The sequence below is a fragment of the Seriola lalandi genome, unplaced genomic scaffold (assembly GCF_002814215.2).
Source record: "Seriola lalandi dorsalis isolate HSWRI2012SDOR001 ecotype SW California unplaced genomic scaffold, Sedor1 jcf7180002054252, whole genome shotgun sequence".
Lineage (NCBI taxonomy): Eukaryota > Metazoa > Chordata > Actinopteri > Carangiformes > Carangidae > Seriola > Seriola lalandi.
In genome coordinates this window covers 12,757-27,963 of record NW_019524805.1, presented here as the reverse complement: position 1 = coordinate 27,963, position 15,207 = coordinate 12,757, and the positions used below count along the sequence as shown (strand labels likewise).

The following is a 15,207-nucleotide window of genomic DNA, read 5'->3' as shown; positions in this document are numbered from 1 at the left end:
GGGGGGGGTTCTTACAGGACAGACTCACATAAAAGGTTTCAAACAAGAAAAACAAAACACTCAGTGAAGCAGATGAAGCAGTAAAATCGATGATATAAGAACAGACTTCATTAACTTTAATGACTTGGTCATTCATCTTTAAATCCAGTGAAATACCTCAGTGATCGTTTCCTTCTGCAGACTCGGGGGCGACACTAAATATCCGTCATGCGATCTGAGCGAATGGTTGCACAACAAAGTAATGAGTGTGGAAACAGGGTGGAATATATCGGGGTGTTTCACTGGAACATGATGATCAATACACCGTACAGACTTCTGCTGGTTAATCTCCTCTCTGCTCTCAGCCTCCTCGTCTGATCTTCCCTTTTCTTTTCATCAAACTTCTCCTTTATCTCCACGAGCGCCCTCAGAAAACAGCCTGCACACACCCAGCCCTGATTAGGGAGGGGAACATTTCCAGAAACTTTCCGCAGTCAGAGGAGTTTGATGTGAACTTTGAGCACTGCAGAAAAGACGCTGGACGTTGTGCAAACTTTATATCATCAGTAAAACAGATACGGAGCCTTTTATCTGCAGGAGAAGCATTTAAACGTTTCTTCGCCTTGAACTTTCACTGTGTCCATTTAGTTTTCATTAACTTCTGGTTTTTATTCTTTCTTTAGCCTCTGAAATAATAATATACTTGTACACACTTATATGCACAAACATGTGATTTTCACCTGCTCTCTGTATAGCCTGCATGCTTATTATAGTTACCATGGTGACAGATGTAAGTGTGCCACAGTTGTTCGGGTTGGAGGACTTGTTGTTTTATGGCGACCAGCTGAACCTTTGTGACGACAGACACACAATCAAAGCGTGTGAGGTGACTGTGGGCGGAGCTGATGGAGAGAGGAGGAGTCAAAGAAAAGAAGGTGTGAGCGCAGGTGGAGGGGAAACGGCCCCAGCACAGATGTGGCAGACACAATGAGCTGCAGACCGTGATGTTAAAAATACAGACTGACAGAGAATAACAGACGGGAAATAACGAAGTGGAATAATGAAGAGCAGCTTAGTCTCGGGGGGTTTTCTCCAGGAAACTCTTAGAAAACCAACAGAGAATCTCTTTGATTTAATCAAACTTCAAACGGCCTCGGCTCCACACCGAGGCTTTGATGTTCGGTTATGAACCGCAGCCTTTTTAGCGACTTCACAGAAGCAACACACTCGGACTTTAAACCCCGTGTTTCCCTGATTGTTTGGAATCAGACGAGGGTCGACGGAGCGGCGGCGCGTCACTTTAACAGACGTATGGAAGACGAGACACGCCTCCATCAAACCAATACAACCAACACTGTGTTTTCCTTTCTGTTTCATTTACTGTGTCATAATTACATTAAAGCTCTACGCTGAAATATAAAACTGTTCACTTTGTTTTCTTGCTTTTACTTCATGTCATAAAATATAATACAATTAGTTATTAAAGACAAAAAGCTAAATAACTCTTTAGAAAAAATGTTTTTCATGTAATTATAACATTATAAATGTATATAACAATTTGTATTATAGTCCACATTAATTATTATTTTGTTTTAAAGCTCCTCCAGTGTAAAGGTCTGTGTCCATGTGTAGTGTGATTATAGATTATAGATCAGCTCTAGCTTCTATATTAATACTGTGAAAGTATCAAAGCCTCAGTCCACAGAGAAATGCACACAGCCTGTATTCACAAACTGTTTTAACCAGAAAAATAGGTCATTTCACCGTTAGGCAAAGAACATCTGGGCCCTAAAAGCTGTTAACATTATTATATTTAGATATAAATCAATAAATCCTGCCTCTGTTCTAACTGAACTGTAACTTCTGTTCTCACCTGAATAGGACAGATTAATGCTCTTCGTGACCTCACTTCCCTACGCACCACAGCAACAGACGCTGACAGCACAAGTACCTCAGGTATGTATTTAAGCACAGGACTCGAGCTGATGACCTTTGTTACGACGGTGGTTCAGTGAGCAGTTAATGTCAGAGCAGCAGTAGAAATACCAGCGTGAATGTCTGTATCCATGGTGATTATTAACGTCCTTAAACTCCACCAGTTTCAGTTTCCAGTGTTTTCTGGTCTCCTGCATGAAAGTCTGAATTTAAAGTCTAATTTACAGGCTGAGAATAGGTAAGTACGAGCCTGTGGAGGAAGAAACCTCCAGCAGCTCGTATTTTCTCCTCTGCAGCAGCTTCCAGTCTCCAAAATAAAGAGAGATGATTGGTGAGGGGGAAATCAACACAAGGAATCACATGAATAATAACGAGCTGAGTGCTCATTAGCGATGTTTCCCTGCTTTGTTCTGCCGTGAAAACACAGCTAATAACTCAGTGAAACATGCAGATATTCTGAGGATGTCAAAACCCAAACCTCGGTGCGCTCGTTACGCCTATTAAAATCTATTTTAATGAGTCTGAACCTTTTTCTTTTTGTTGTAATTCCTGCAAGGCGAGCGATGACTTTGGCTCCAGACAAAGTCAATCGATGTGAAGAAGTGATTAAATCCATTTTAAACAGGTTGAGTCAGGTCGGCCTCGCTGCTTCGTCTTCATGCCACACACTTCCCTTCAGGAGAACCTGCTACAGTTACACATGCTAACACTGGGAGCTGCCCAGTGAAACCAGTCTGCTGTTGGCACCTTGACTGATCTTTGAACTGCATTACCAAATATCAGCTTCTCACATGATGATGAAAATTGAAGGTACGAGTTTGTGGACATAAAAGTTTCAGGGGAGTTAGCTACAACTCCCATGGTGCATTTCTGCAAGAAACATCCAATCACAGAGCTGAAATTCTCTCACGTGAGCCGCTAACGGCGGCGAGCGCTAAAGTCGACGGTAGCTCAGCAGCTGTGGCGCCCCCTTCTGTTCTCCACCATGATGTCAGCGAGTCACAGCTGTCTGCAGCCGAGGCTCATGGGTAGTGTAGTATTTAGGCCCGTCTGCCAAAGTGACAAAGAAAACAGGATTTTCTGAGAAACAAAGGCAAAATAATAAAGTGTTAATGGCCAGAACTTAGAGATAAAGGCTGGATACAGGACGAAGCTAATGACAGTTTAATCAGCTGAACCTGTTGTCCATTTAAATACACAGCAGATTCCTGCTGAAGCATTTCAACCTACAAAGCTTCAGTTTTAAAACAACCACGAAGGAAAACTTCAGCAAAAAGCTTGAAATACGATTCAAAGAGTAAAAGGAAATGTGCAAATATACCTCACAGCCCTGTACCTGTCTCTTTGCAATAACATACTGTGGATATGAAAGGATGTGTCTGCTCAGAAGATGACGTCCTGACATTTGATGGAAACGTCCAGAAAGGCCCAGGGTTCAGTTTCATGCAGAGGTGGAGTCGGAGAACACACACAGCGAGTGTGACCGGAGACGTTTTCTAAGCAACACACAGAGATTTCTGTCTTTGTCCTCGACTGTCAGGAACTCTTTTGTCCTCTTGTTTTCCTTTTATACGTCTGCATAAACAGACGGGAAAAGGACGGGGAGGAATAAAAGCGGAGGATGAATCCATTTCAGACCCGGGGGGACGGCTCGATTGTCTCGGCCAAAAGAAAAACTGCTGTGTGAATAAAAGAAGGAGCAAAGTCATCGCCTGGAGGAAGGACTGAAACGTCTCAGAGTGAAATGTCAGCGGACAAAAGCGGCAGATTGGCACAGCGAGGAAAACCTGGAGACCAGACAGGACGTCCTGTACTTCTGCCAGGACCTGCTCAGTCCAGCTCGGTCCTGTTTCTGGGTCAGGACAGCAGACATCAAACCTCTTACTGGGCTCATTAATGTTTTCACTGACATACAGATTCACCACTGAAATCCAGCACTTTATAGCTCCAGGGCGACATCTGCACCAAAGGCTTTTTTTTTATTATTCATCCCTGGTCTGCCTGTAAATATTTATACATTTATATATTTATACCCAGATACCAACATGTGTGAAATACGTCTCTTTTCTCCAGTTTTCTGGCGTTTAAAACTTGTCCACACTAAATTTTTCCAAGGTCAGCAAATCCTGTTTTTCTTCAATTTATAACCATGTGACATACGTACTCTGTGTTTTTATATATACATATATATCGTTCACATGTTGAGTCAAATGTATTAAAACAGATGACAGACGGGGGACGGATGAGGTCAGACTCCACATCACAGGGAGCGAGGGATGAAACGAGGGATGTGAGATGAAAAGAAAGAGGACGGTCCTCTCAGACGCTTGAAGCTGAAGCAGCTTTTTAATCAAAGATCTTCCTCTCTGACTTCCTGCTGCTCTGCACGGCCTCCACCTTCAACCCGAGCGTGTAATCAGGGAAGGCGATTAGAGAAACCTGATGTCACCAGGTAGATTCATCCTGGAGAACACTTTGCCATGAAGACGCGTAACCAGGTTTCTAACAGGCTTTTTACAGCTGTGCACAGCAAACGACTGCAACACATCCTCGTATTTAAATACAGTCTGACTAAAGCTGAAACTAACACAGTGACCTTCACATGGCTGAGTAAGTCCGTTTCCGCCGCTGAACTTTTGATTATTTGTTGAATTTTGTGCTGTGAAGAGGCGTCGGCCTCTCGCTGTGAGAGACTAGGCTTTGGAATTGCAGATTTGGGATGAGAACCAGCTGCAGCTACCGACACTCGGGCCGAGTCTGGACCAGCGTTGGCATCTGAAATTGAAGAACTGGACCAGAAAACATCCACCAACCACTACGCTGTGTGTGTCATGTAGATAAACCACAGACTGTAGAATACAGCTGTGGTTTGGGCTTAAGCTAACGCTAGCATACCAGTATGCTAATTTTGGGAAAATGAAGCGAGAAGCTGCAGTTCCTCTAACGGCCACTAGAGTCTGGCTCCAACAGTGAGTCAGTCCCCATAGACTCCCATGTTAAAATGTCCAACTTTACACCGAAGTCTCAGCTCCACATAGACTCCTCCTCTTTGCCCATTTTTGTATTAGCCGGGAGTTAGGGGCGGAGTCAGACACTGCCAATATGGCGACGGAGGAGCAGCTCCCTCTGAGCTTCAAAACCGCTCGTCAGAAATATTTGGGGCTTCATCCATCTTTACTTACAGTCTATAAGTTCCATGTGTGCAGATAACATGATGCACAGTGGTTCAAACAACAGGTTAGCATTTATGATTACGTTAAGCTACGTTAGCTTTCATCAGTAAGAACAGGGGATCACGTAGTGGGCTATGTGCTGTTCGCCGTTCAAGAGGTGGAGCCAATCGGCATGCTGCTACCTCAGGTGGAGGAGAGCGTGCTGAGCGTCGGGGAGTTTAACAGGGGATCACCAAGTCATTGGGATTCATCCTCTGGGGATTATTAATGTCTGAATGTTTCTTCACATTTCCATCTACCGTCCATTTACTTTAAACTGGAACATATGAAGCTTTAGCTGTAGATGCTGACATCCAGAGCTTTAGTTAAATTGTGTAATAATCCGTCTAAATGCCTGAGGTGTGGACGTCAGGAAACATCGACTTCTCAACACTCGTACAGAGATTTATGGTTTTAAGTCTTCAGCCTTTGGGATACTGGACGCTCTCTCTGACCACTAACTCCCAGTGAGAAGCTATAAACCCTCCTGACTCACACACACTCACTCACACACACACTATAAAACAGTGTTAGTTGGTGCATATCTTGTTTCTGTCCCACAGAAACAAAAGAGTCTTTGTGTTGGATCTGGACCGGGTCTCTCCTCTCTGCAGCCTCGCCAACTTCTCCACGTGAGGATTTAGGAATTAGGCAATAAAGACGGAGGCAGTCGAGATAAATCCCTCAGGTTATGAAACAACAACCCCGACACCACCCCACCCCTCCCCCAACCACCACTGGCACTCCAGCGACACTCCACAACACACCACAAACTGGTGACGTGTGATTGCTTTGTGGTCGGAGCTCAGAGTTCGTCCACACGACTCCAGTTAAACCAGGAAACACACTCCACAGAGCTGTGATCAGGTCTGGGGTTATAATATAATGTGATAACAACTCAGCACCAGGAGGGTTCGTCAAGGCGCTCGTCAGATCTTCACTGGCTCCCTGTCGCTGCTCACATCCAGTTCATGACTAACCTCCCGTCACCCGGAGGCCCCCGAGGCCCCTCACCTGCGCGTGGCCGTATCCCTCCGCCACTCAGACTACTTTCAGCTCACATCCCTGTTTATCCACAGTCAGAGAAAATACAAACCATTGGTGTGAAATTTGTCATAATTGCTGTGTGAAGTCTTGAGTCTTGACCTTTGACCCCCAAAATATAATCAGTTCATCCTTGAGTCCAAGTGAATGTGAATGTGTGTGTATGTATGTGTGTGTGTGTGTGTCTGCATTACCAGTACTAAGTCAAAATCCTACTTAATTAAAAGTACATAAGTATCAAGGAAAGGTCCTTAAGTATCACAGTAAAAGTACTTCCTGTCTCCTGTGACTGATCTGTGATCAGATCATTGATCCTGAGTCATTTTACTGTTGTAGCTGCTTTAACTACGTCACGTACACTTCGATCAGGTTGGTAACTAGTAACTTAAACTGCCAGGTAAATGTGCCGGAGTAAAAAGGAAAGTATTTACCTCTGGACTCTAGGAGAGTAGAAGAAGCATAAGACAGAAAAACTCTAGTATGAGTATTTCAAAACAGTATTTAAATACACAAGTACAACAAATACTTCCGTAAATGTACTTAGTTACTTTCCACCAGTGGTTTTAAATTCAGAGTCGGTCCAAACAAAGTTTAGTTTAACTTCTCCACCTTAAGAGCCTCTTTACACTGGAGAGGTTCTGTCACACACTGCTCCAAACTGTCAGCTGATACATATACAGAGTGTGTGTGTGTGTGTGTGTGTGTGTGTGTGTGTGTGTGTGTGTGTGTGTGTGTGTGTGTGTGTGAGAGAGAGAGTTGGATCATTCAGGGGTCAGATGTGACTCAGGAGATGGAGCCAGATGCTGCACACTGTTGATATCCAGAAAGTGAAATGATGAAACGCCTGACAGTTAGGAGTGATGTCACCTACAGGGAATCTAACTGGACACACACACACACACACACACACCCACACCCACACACACCCACACACACACACACACACACACACACCCCGCGTGTCTAAACTAATGGAATCCTACAGCCTCCCATAGCTCAGGATAGAGTGTCCTGACGGGGAATCTATCAAAATGCATTGTGGGAAACATTAGACTTCACACAGTGATGGGGGGGGGGCTGTGCACTCAGCTGGGTTGGACACAATGTGCTGATGTCACGTTTTCACAAGGCCCCCCCCCCCCCACCCAGTAACACTGACAGGCAGCAACAGCCGACAGGTGACAAACTGACAGCTTTAAAACGAACCACATTCTGAGTTCATTAGTTTCTAATGAAGATGTTCACAACAAATATAAAGATTCATTTTTAAAAGTGTCAGTAATTCTGTAAAAACAGCTGCTCACCTCAGTTTTTTATCAAACAAACAGGAGGAAATGGTGAATTTGTTGGGGACTATTTTCAGCGGCGGATTAATCCACATTCGGTGCTGTATAGGGAGTATCTGTGGTGGCAGGACTGTGTGTGTGGGACTGAGGCAGTATAAACTACAGTGTGTGTGTCTCACCGACGTGTTTTAATAGTTTGTGGAGCTCAGAGGAGTCGGACGTCTCAGGGTTTGGCTTCAGTTATCCTTTAAGGCCGGAGCTCAGGGCGACGCCCTCCTGTCTCCTGACGGTCTGTACACCAGCAGTTCACACTCCACCGGGGAGGTCCGATAAACGTGGAGGCTGACACACAAGTCACGAGCTACAACAGCTTCATCTAAGGAGGAGCCCCCCCCCCCCACCTCCCCAAAGGTCAACAGATGATCTGCTATTGGTCAACGGTGCAATTTCACAGGTCAAAGTTCAACTTGATGTGAAGAATAAATCAGAACGGGACAGATTTTCTTCATTGACATGAATCCACCAAGTACTTCCTGTAGTTAGAGTATCGCAGTAACGCACGCACGCACGCACTAACTAACACACACACACACACACACACACACACACACACACACACACACACACACACACAAAACAAGACTCAACTCGTCTGATGGAATGTGACACCCTGCAGACATAAAACACACAGACTGAAGCTCCTGCAACATCTAAACTAATACACGGGTGAATGGACACATCTGTGTGTGTGTGTGTGTGTGTGTGTGTGTGTGTGTGTGTGTGTGTAACAGCTGCCTGGCAAACCTGGAAACCGCTGAGAGACAAACTTGGGGATGAGACGGAGTGGACTGCCGTCCTCAGATTTAAGTGAATAACATAAACATCACTGAGCTTCAGTAAATGAATAAAAATAAATATAATTGTACAGTTCTGAACAACAAGAAAGCAACTTCTGAATAAACACGGTACAAATAAGCAAAAGTTGGTCGTAGAACACAGAATATAGAATTCTTTCAATATATAAATGAACCTGTTTTAAACAACATTCAGTGACAAGCAGGTTTACATACATTACCCATGTTCTACCTTTAGTGTGGTTCATTTTAACACCTGTATTAGTGACTGGAGAAAGAACCAAAGCCTCAGCAGAACAGCTCAAAGTTTGAATCAATAAACAACAGACAGTTAAAGCTGCTTGAGAAAAGTTTCACACAACTGAAAAAGGAAAAGCTCCTGACAGAGACTGAACCTGAACGATCTGTGAAGCTTCAAATCAAGAGAGAGAGAGAGAGAGAGAGAGAGAGAGACAGAGAGAGACAGAGTGAGAGAGAGACAGAGAGAGACAGAGAGAGGAGAGAGACAGAGAGAGAGAGTGAGACAGAGAGACACAGAGAGAGAGTGAGAGAGAGACAGAGAGAGAGAGAGACAGAGAGAGAGAGAGTCCCTCTGTAGTTTCACTCTGTCACTTCCTGTGGACCCACAGTCACTTTATGGGACACGAGAATTTCACTTTGGCAAATCTTCAGCATTTCAATTAGAGGATGAGAAGCTCTCATCTGTTCCAGCTGACGGCCAGATTCTACATCAAATCCTTCAATGAGGAGCTTAGTGCAGCGTTAATACTCCAAAGTAAGTCTATTAAGTAGATATGGTGTGTGTGTGTGTGTGTGTGTGTGTGTGTGTGTGTGTCTCTCAGGCCTCGGCCAGGCAGCTCATGACCTTCAGCATAAGCTCCTCCTTCTTCTGTTTTGCGCCGACTAGAACTCCTCTTCCTCTCAACCAGGACGAGAGAGTCGCAGAGTTCAGCCTGGACAACTGGGGGTGAAAGGAAGGAGGGAGGGAGGGAGAGAGAGAGAGGAGGAGGGAGGGAGGGAGAGAGAGAAAACAGTTAATCTAGAGAAACACAAAAAGAAAGAGGGAGGAAGAGAGATGACAGACAGAGAGGCAATAATAAATAGAAGTTCTTCATTAAATTAAACATTTATATCACAAGAAAACAAAAACAAAGAAAGTTTGACTCCAGGAGGTCGAACATGACGCCCCACCATGTTGTTCGTTAACCTGAGGAGATAAAGCGTGTTAATCAGGAGCTTTAGAGATCCATGTCACTGGACTTTGTTTCCTCCGGACAGAGCCAGGCTAGCTGTTTCCCCCTGTTTCCAGTCTTTATGCTAAGCTAAGCTAACCAGCTGCGCGTGACGGCAGAGGAGTTGCTGCATTTTCATCCAGTGACCATGTGACAGGACTTTTAGGATTTTAACCTACCATGACATCATCATCTCACCTGTGGCTTCCTGCTTTCTCCTCTCTAGTCTGGACTCAGATGGATTTCAAATTGATTTAAAGGGTTAAACTTGTACTTATCAAAACAAAAAAAGCAGTAAAGGTTAAAATATTGAGCACACCATTTAGCAGAACAGTGTGTGCAGAGGTGTAGCTGTGTAAATAACAGTAAAACAGGAAGTATAATTGATGTATTGTTCTTGAAAACTTGCAGGTTGAGGCTGTAAAACTGATGAATGTTGTTATTAATCTGCTGGGCTCCCTGTGGGCTCCCGCCTCCTCCTGACCATCCATCACTTTAACAGCCCTCACCCTCCTCTGAAAGGACGTTTGTAGGGAAACCGAGGCCGACAGAACTCGGTGTTCGCTATTCATCACGCTAACACACTTTAATACATCACGGTAATGTGTGTCGTCCTCCTAGAGGATGTTTATGAGGAAGCTTCGTTCAGCACGAGTGGATACACAGGGAATTCATCACCTGGAGAGTCTCTTCTCTCCTGAAACGATGAACCACGTCTTTAAACAGGACAAACTCTACGGCCTCGAAGTTTGTTCTGTGTACGATGACCCAGGAGATGGTCATGGACTTTCGGAGGTCTAAGCCCAACATGCTGCCAGTCAACATTCAAGGGAAGGACACTGAGGTGGCGCACACTTATAAAAATACCTAGGTGTGCACCTGGACAGTAAACTGGACTGGTCCTTGAACACGGACGCCATCTACAGGAAGTGGCGGAGCCGGCTCTTTTTCCTCAGGAGGCTCAGGTGCTTTGACGTCTGCAGTGTTTTATCAGTCAGTGGTGGCCAGTGTCCGACACAAACACAAAGAGACAAGCTGGTCAAAGAGGCTGCAGGAGTCTGGACTCACTCAGGACTGTTGTGGAGAGACGCATGCAATGTAAGATGGAGGCCATCTTGGACAATACCGACCATCCTCTCCACAACATTCTGGCAGGAGAAGCAGCTGCAGCAAACGTCTCGTCTCACTGCAGAACAGAGAGGTTCAGGAGATCCTTGGTTCCCACTGCCATCAGGCTGTACAACCCCTCGTCTATCCATCCATCCATCCATCCATCCATCGAGGACATCTCAGACTCAGTCGTTATTATATTTATCTCATATTAACAGGATTTATCAGACGCCCGTCGATGCCAGTGAAAAGTGTTTGCCGTGTCAGGTCAACACAAACGACGTTAATGTAGTTGAGGTGAAAGCAGGAAGAGGTGTCGGGAGGAGGAGGAAGAGGAGGAGTAAGTTTCCTAACCTGGTTGCTTCTGGCCATTTTCTCCACATCCACGTCTCGTACAGCAGCTCTGGACTTCTTCGGCTTGGACTCAAACACAACTTCCTGAAAGAACAACAACAACAACACAGGAGAGTTAGGACGCATCTGAAGAGTGCAGTGTGGTCACAGCTCCACTCTGTCTGGTTTCCATTACAACTTTCCCACTGGGATTGAACAGAGCGTCGGTGCAGCATATTTCACAGTATGTGCCTCCTGTCACCACGGAGCTCTTCCATACAAGTAACACCTGTTAAAATGTAGAAGAAGAAGACTGAAGAATCTCAGAGGACGGCGGCACCATCGTCTCAAAAACAACCTCCACAAAGACGTGAGAGTCAGAGAAACATCCCTGAGCTGTGGGGAGGCGTTCAGGTGCTGCTGGTATGAATAAAGAGATTTAACAGCTGAGCTGCTTCGATCTGGAGGCGCCATGTTTCTCTAGTTTGGAAATTACAAGCAAAGAGCAACCGTTTCTTCTAGCTACATCACTTGTTTCTTTTAAAGGAAGATATGTACATTTTATCATCTTCCTCATCATCTTCACAGATCGAGTGCTGGAGCGAGTCGAGCGCTGGAGCGAGTCGAGCGCTTGGGAAAGCGTCTTCGGACTTAGCATGTTGTCGTTAGCGTCAGTCTCGCCTCCATGTCAGCGACGCCACGCCTGAGGTGGTTTTGAGTTCTTGAAGCCGCCACTGCAGACTTGAAACGGTTCCAACTTATTATTTTACGTTTATGAGACACGATGGCTTCAGAATTAAACATTTATTATTATTTTGAAGCTTTATATTGCGTTGTAAAGAACTAATTTTCAACAGTCTAAACTAGCGACTCACCTGTCTGCTGTGGGAAGAATCCTTGTTGGAGATGTCGGAGAGTGTCGCAGGTTGCGGAGCCTCAGTCGGCGCAGCTGACGCTCGTTTTGTTGCTTCTTGCTGCAGTTTGTGGCTCGAATCACAAACAGTTTTGCTTTCAGAGCTGAACCTCACGCTGGTTTTGGAGCTGGACTTGGTTTTAAGCTTCATCTCTGGCTTTGGAGCGAGGATGAACCCGGGTTGAGTCTTAGATGCAGGACTGAGGCTGGAGATGTGCTTGACTTTGGGGTGAGCTGACGGCGGAGGGCCGGGGCTGATGTGGGGTTTGGGGCGACGGTTGAAGTGAGGAAAGACTGGAAGAGGAATTGGGAGGGATGGAAAAGAAGAAGAAGTAGGAGGAGGAAGAGGAGGAGCAGTGGCAGGTCTGTTCTTCCCAAACGAGGGTAGTGTCACCCTCCTCTTCCTCTCCTCCCCTCCTCCGCCCAGCTGCTCCCTCTGCTTCTGCACCCGCAGCAGGGCGACGTTAACGTGGCGTGATGGATGCTTGTTCTTGAAGATGGGAACCAGTTTAGGAGGAGGGTTCACCAAGGATTGACTCAGGGGAGGAAGAGGGGGGAGGACTGAAGAGGAGGAGGAAGTGAGGGATGAAGCTGTCTGGAAGAGCGGGAGAGAGGAGAGAGAGGAGGAAGAGCAGGAAGAGGAGAGGGAAGTAGCTGACTGGTAACCTGAGGAATCAGAAAAGGAAAAAGAAACACGTGAGAGGGAAGAGGAAGAGGAAGAGGAGGATGACGAAGGCCGGTCTCTGACTCCTCCACACCCTGGGCTTTGACTCAGACCGCTCCCAAATCCACATCCGTTACCCAGAAGCCCCTGAGCTCCGTCCTGCTGGGAGAGAGGGGTCCTGGCCGGTGGCTGCGACCCAAAGGAGGGCCTCATAGGTCGGGGAGGAGGAGGAGGAGGAGGAGGAGGAGGAAGAGGAGGGAGCTGGGTGAGGACGGGTCTGATGGAGGAGCAGGTGGTCAGGTTGACCTGCTCACCGCTCAGCGCCTGAGGAAGAGGAGGAGAAACTCCAAGTTACAGAGGAAACGAGACACAGACATTTATAACATTACGCACTAAGATTATCTCCATTTTCTCAAACGGTGGATCCATAAAAACATGGTGTCACGGATCAAGTGAAGCTCCTTCTCATTTGACGTATTTTTAGAAGCTTAAAGTGAAAATACCAAGAATTTAGACATAAAGCAGGAATAAGAGAAAAAACTGTTTTCTGTGATGCATGTTTCAAGGTACAAGGACACACTCACTGGCACTTAACTAACTAACTAACTAACTAACTAACAGATCTGTGACGTATGAAACCCTGAATCTGTGTCATTGGTTCACTGCTGGTCAAGGTGGAAACTCTCTATCATGTTTAAAGTGTCCACACTAAAGAAAAACGACGTGTCTGCAACATGTGGAATGAGCCTGATGCTAACAGGCTTCACAGACTTCATCCTTCCTTCTCGCGCCGGAGCCTTTAATTCTTCTGCAGCTAAAGAGCTGCAGAGTTTTGCAGCTTTCCCAAGACAGAAAATAACTTCTCCTCCAGCTCTTAAGGATGGAAATGAGGCCTGCTGAACACTATAAATATTTTAGTTTCAGTCTGTGAGCACTGAATCGATCTCAGCGGAGGTTCCTCCACGCAGACTTTCTCCAGTTGATAAAATACACTTTAGCTGCGCCATGTGAATAACAAAACGCTCTTTCTCCGACATCTGCAGAATGAGCTCTCAGGATGAGAGATATCTTTAATTCCACCTGCTTCATTACAGCGTTACAACGGACGATTTATGGTTTCATCTACACACTTCACGGAGGGTTTGGAGCTGCTCAGGATTTTATTAACAGATATTTTACTTTTACCTTGTGGGACAAACGTTTCTCTCTCCTCACTGAGCGTCGTGTTGACGAGTTTTCAGGAAGATTCATTAGAATGAAAAACATCTGCTGCTTCATTTGAAGGTCAATAGTATATGATTTCTATTTCACAAGAGGATGAGAAGCCACTTTCATCCTTCTTTGTGAAAACGAGGCCTTGAGAGGACGAGGAATACGTCTAGTTATTCTCTTCAGGAGGAAACGGTTTTCTTTAAATAAATGGTTTTCCATCGTCCGAGACGATTCGTCTGATCTGTTCTTCAGCTGGAGAGATACGGAGAGGATTCTTATTAAACAACCACAAACACTGTTTATTCACCTTCTTCTGTCCGTCTGTCCAGGACATTTGTGATTATAGTGCCGGCCCGGCTGCTGCGGTCCGGCCATAAATGAATTCTGAATCATGATCTACGGTCGTTAGCTGACAAGAGTCTGTAGGTTTGACTTGATTTTATTGTGACGCTGTTTTTTAATTATTTGCTCATTCTGCTTTTGTGAAAATAAACATAACAGGATATACAGCTAATGAGTTCTACCTCCACCAGCTATACACAGCAAAACTACACACATGAATCCATCAGTAATAATCACCTGATAACAGTCAATCACTCAGTGTCAGGCAGAATGGAGTATCTTTACACAGTTGTATTGGTACTTTTACCAAAGTAAAGGACCTAAATACTTCCTTCACCCCGGTGGATCCAAGAGTGCGGCCAACTTTACTCGTCTGTTTCCTTTGATACAAAAGGATCTAAATTATTTCATTTGTTTGACAGATGTGATTCCAGTGGTTTGTTGTGATTGCTGTTTCCTGACTTCTACATTTCTTTACATTGTGTTTTTTTAAAACATGATATGTGTGTGTGTGTGTGTGTGTGTGTGTGTGTGTGTGTGTGTATACACCTGTAGTGACGCAGCGGTGCTCAGACTGGCTGTGTGGTAACAGGGTTTGCTGGTCAGCCGTGCAGGGAGGCCACACACACTCTGCACTCTGTCCCTGATGTCAGACAGGAAGGAGCCCAGCGCCCCCTGCAGGTCGACCCGGGGGCAGCGCTGCACCGGGCGCAGGCGGATGCAGCTCAGAGGATACCTGCTCAGGACCTGGGTTAAAGGATCATTCTGCAGCTTTTAACACAACGTCTGTTGTTATATTGATAATTAAGACCAAGAATTCCTTCTTGTATTTCAGTTTTGTTCCATTTGTTTTCTTAGTATTCTTCACTTGGCTCGTCTTTCAATTTAAATCTAGTTTAAACGTCTGTGAAATTCATTTATATTTGGTTGTTATTTCATCTGTCAGGATACGTGAAGAGTCTCTCTCCCACCAGTCTGAAATAAACACTGCAGTACACCACCTCCTCCTCCGCCAGCTCAGGGAGCCTGTAACCATACTGGAGAACACACACACACACACACACACACACACACACACACACACACACACA

At 45.4% G+C, this 15,207-nt stretch overlaps 1 protein-coding gene across 1 annotated transcript in view; it reads right to left on the bottom strand.

The window, feature by feature from the left end:
• Positions 1-6,847: 6,847 nt before the first annotated feature.
• The window catches only part of cunh18orf63 (chromosome unknown C18orf63 homolog), an 18,157-nt gene continuing 9,797 nt past the window's right edge, over positions 6,848-15,207 (bottom strand). Inside the window, exons 8-12 of the mRNA XM_023404608.2 lie at positions 15,068-15,155; positions 14,666-14,852; positions 11,861-12,886; positions 11,007-11,090; positions 6,848-9,271 (exon numbers count right to left, since the gene is read on the bottom strand). Coding sequence (XP_023260376.2) covers positions 9,149-9,271; positions 11,007-11,090; positions 11,861-12,886; positions 14,666-14,852; positions 15,068-15,155 — 1,508 coding nt within the window. The 3' untranslated portion in view covers positions 6,848-9,148. The remainder of the gene's footprint in view (positions 9,272-11,006; positions 11,091-11,860; positions 12,887-14,665; positions 14,853-15,067; positions 15,156-15,207) is intronic.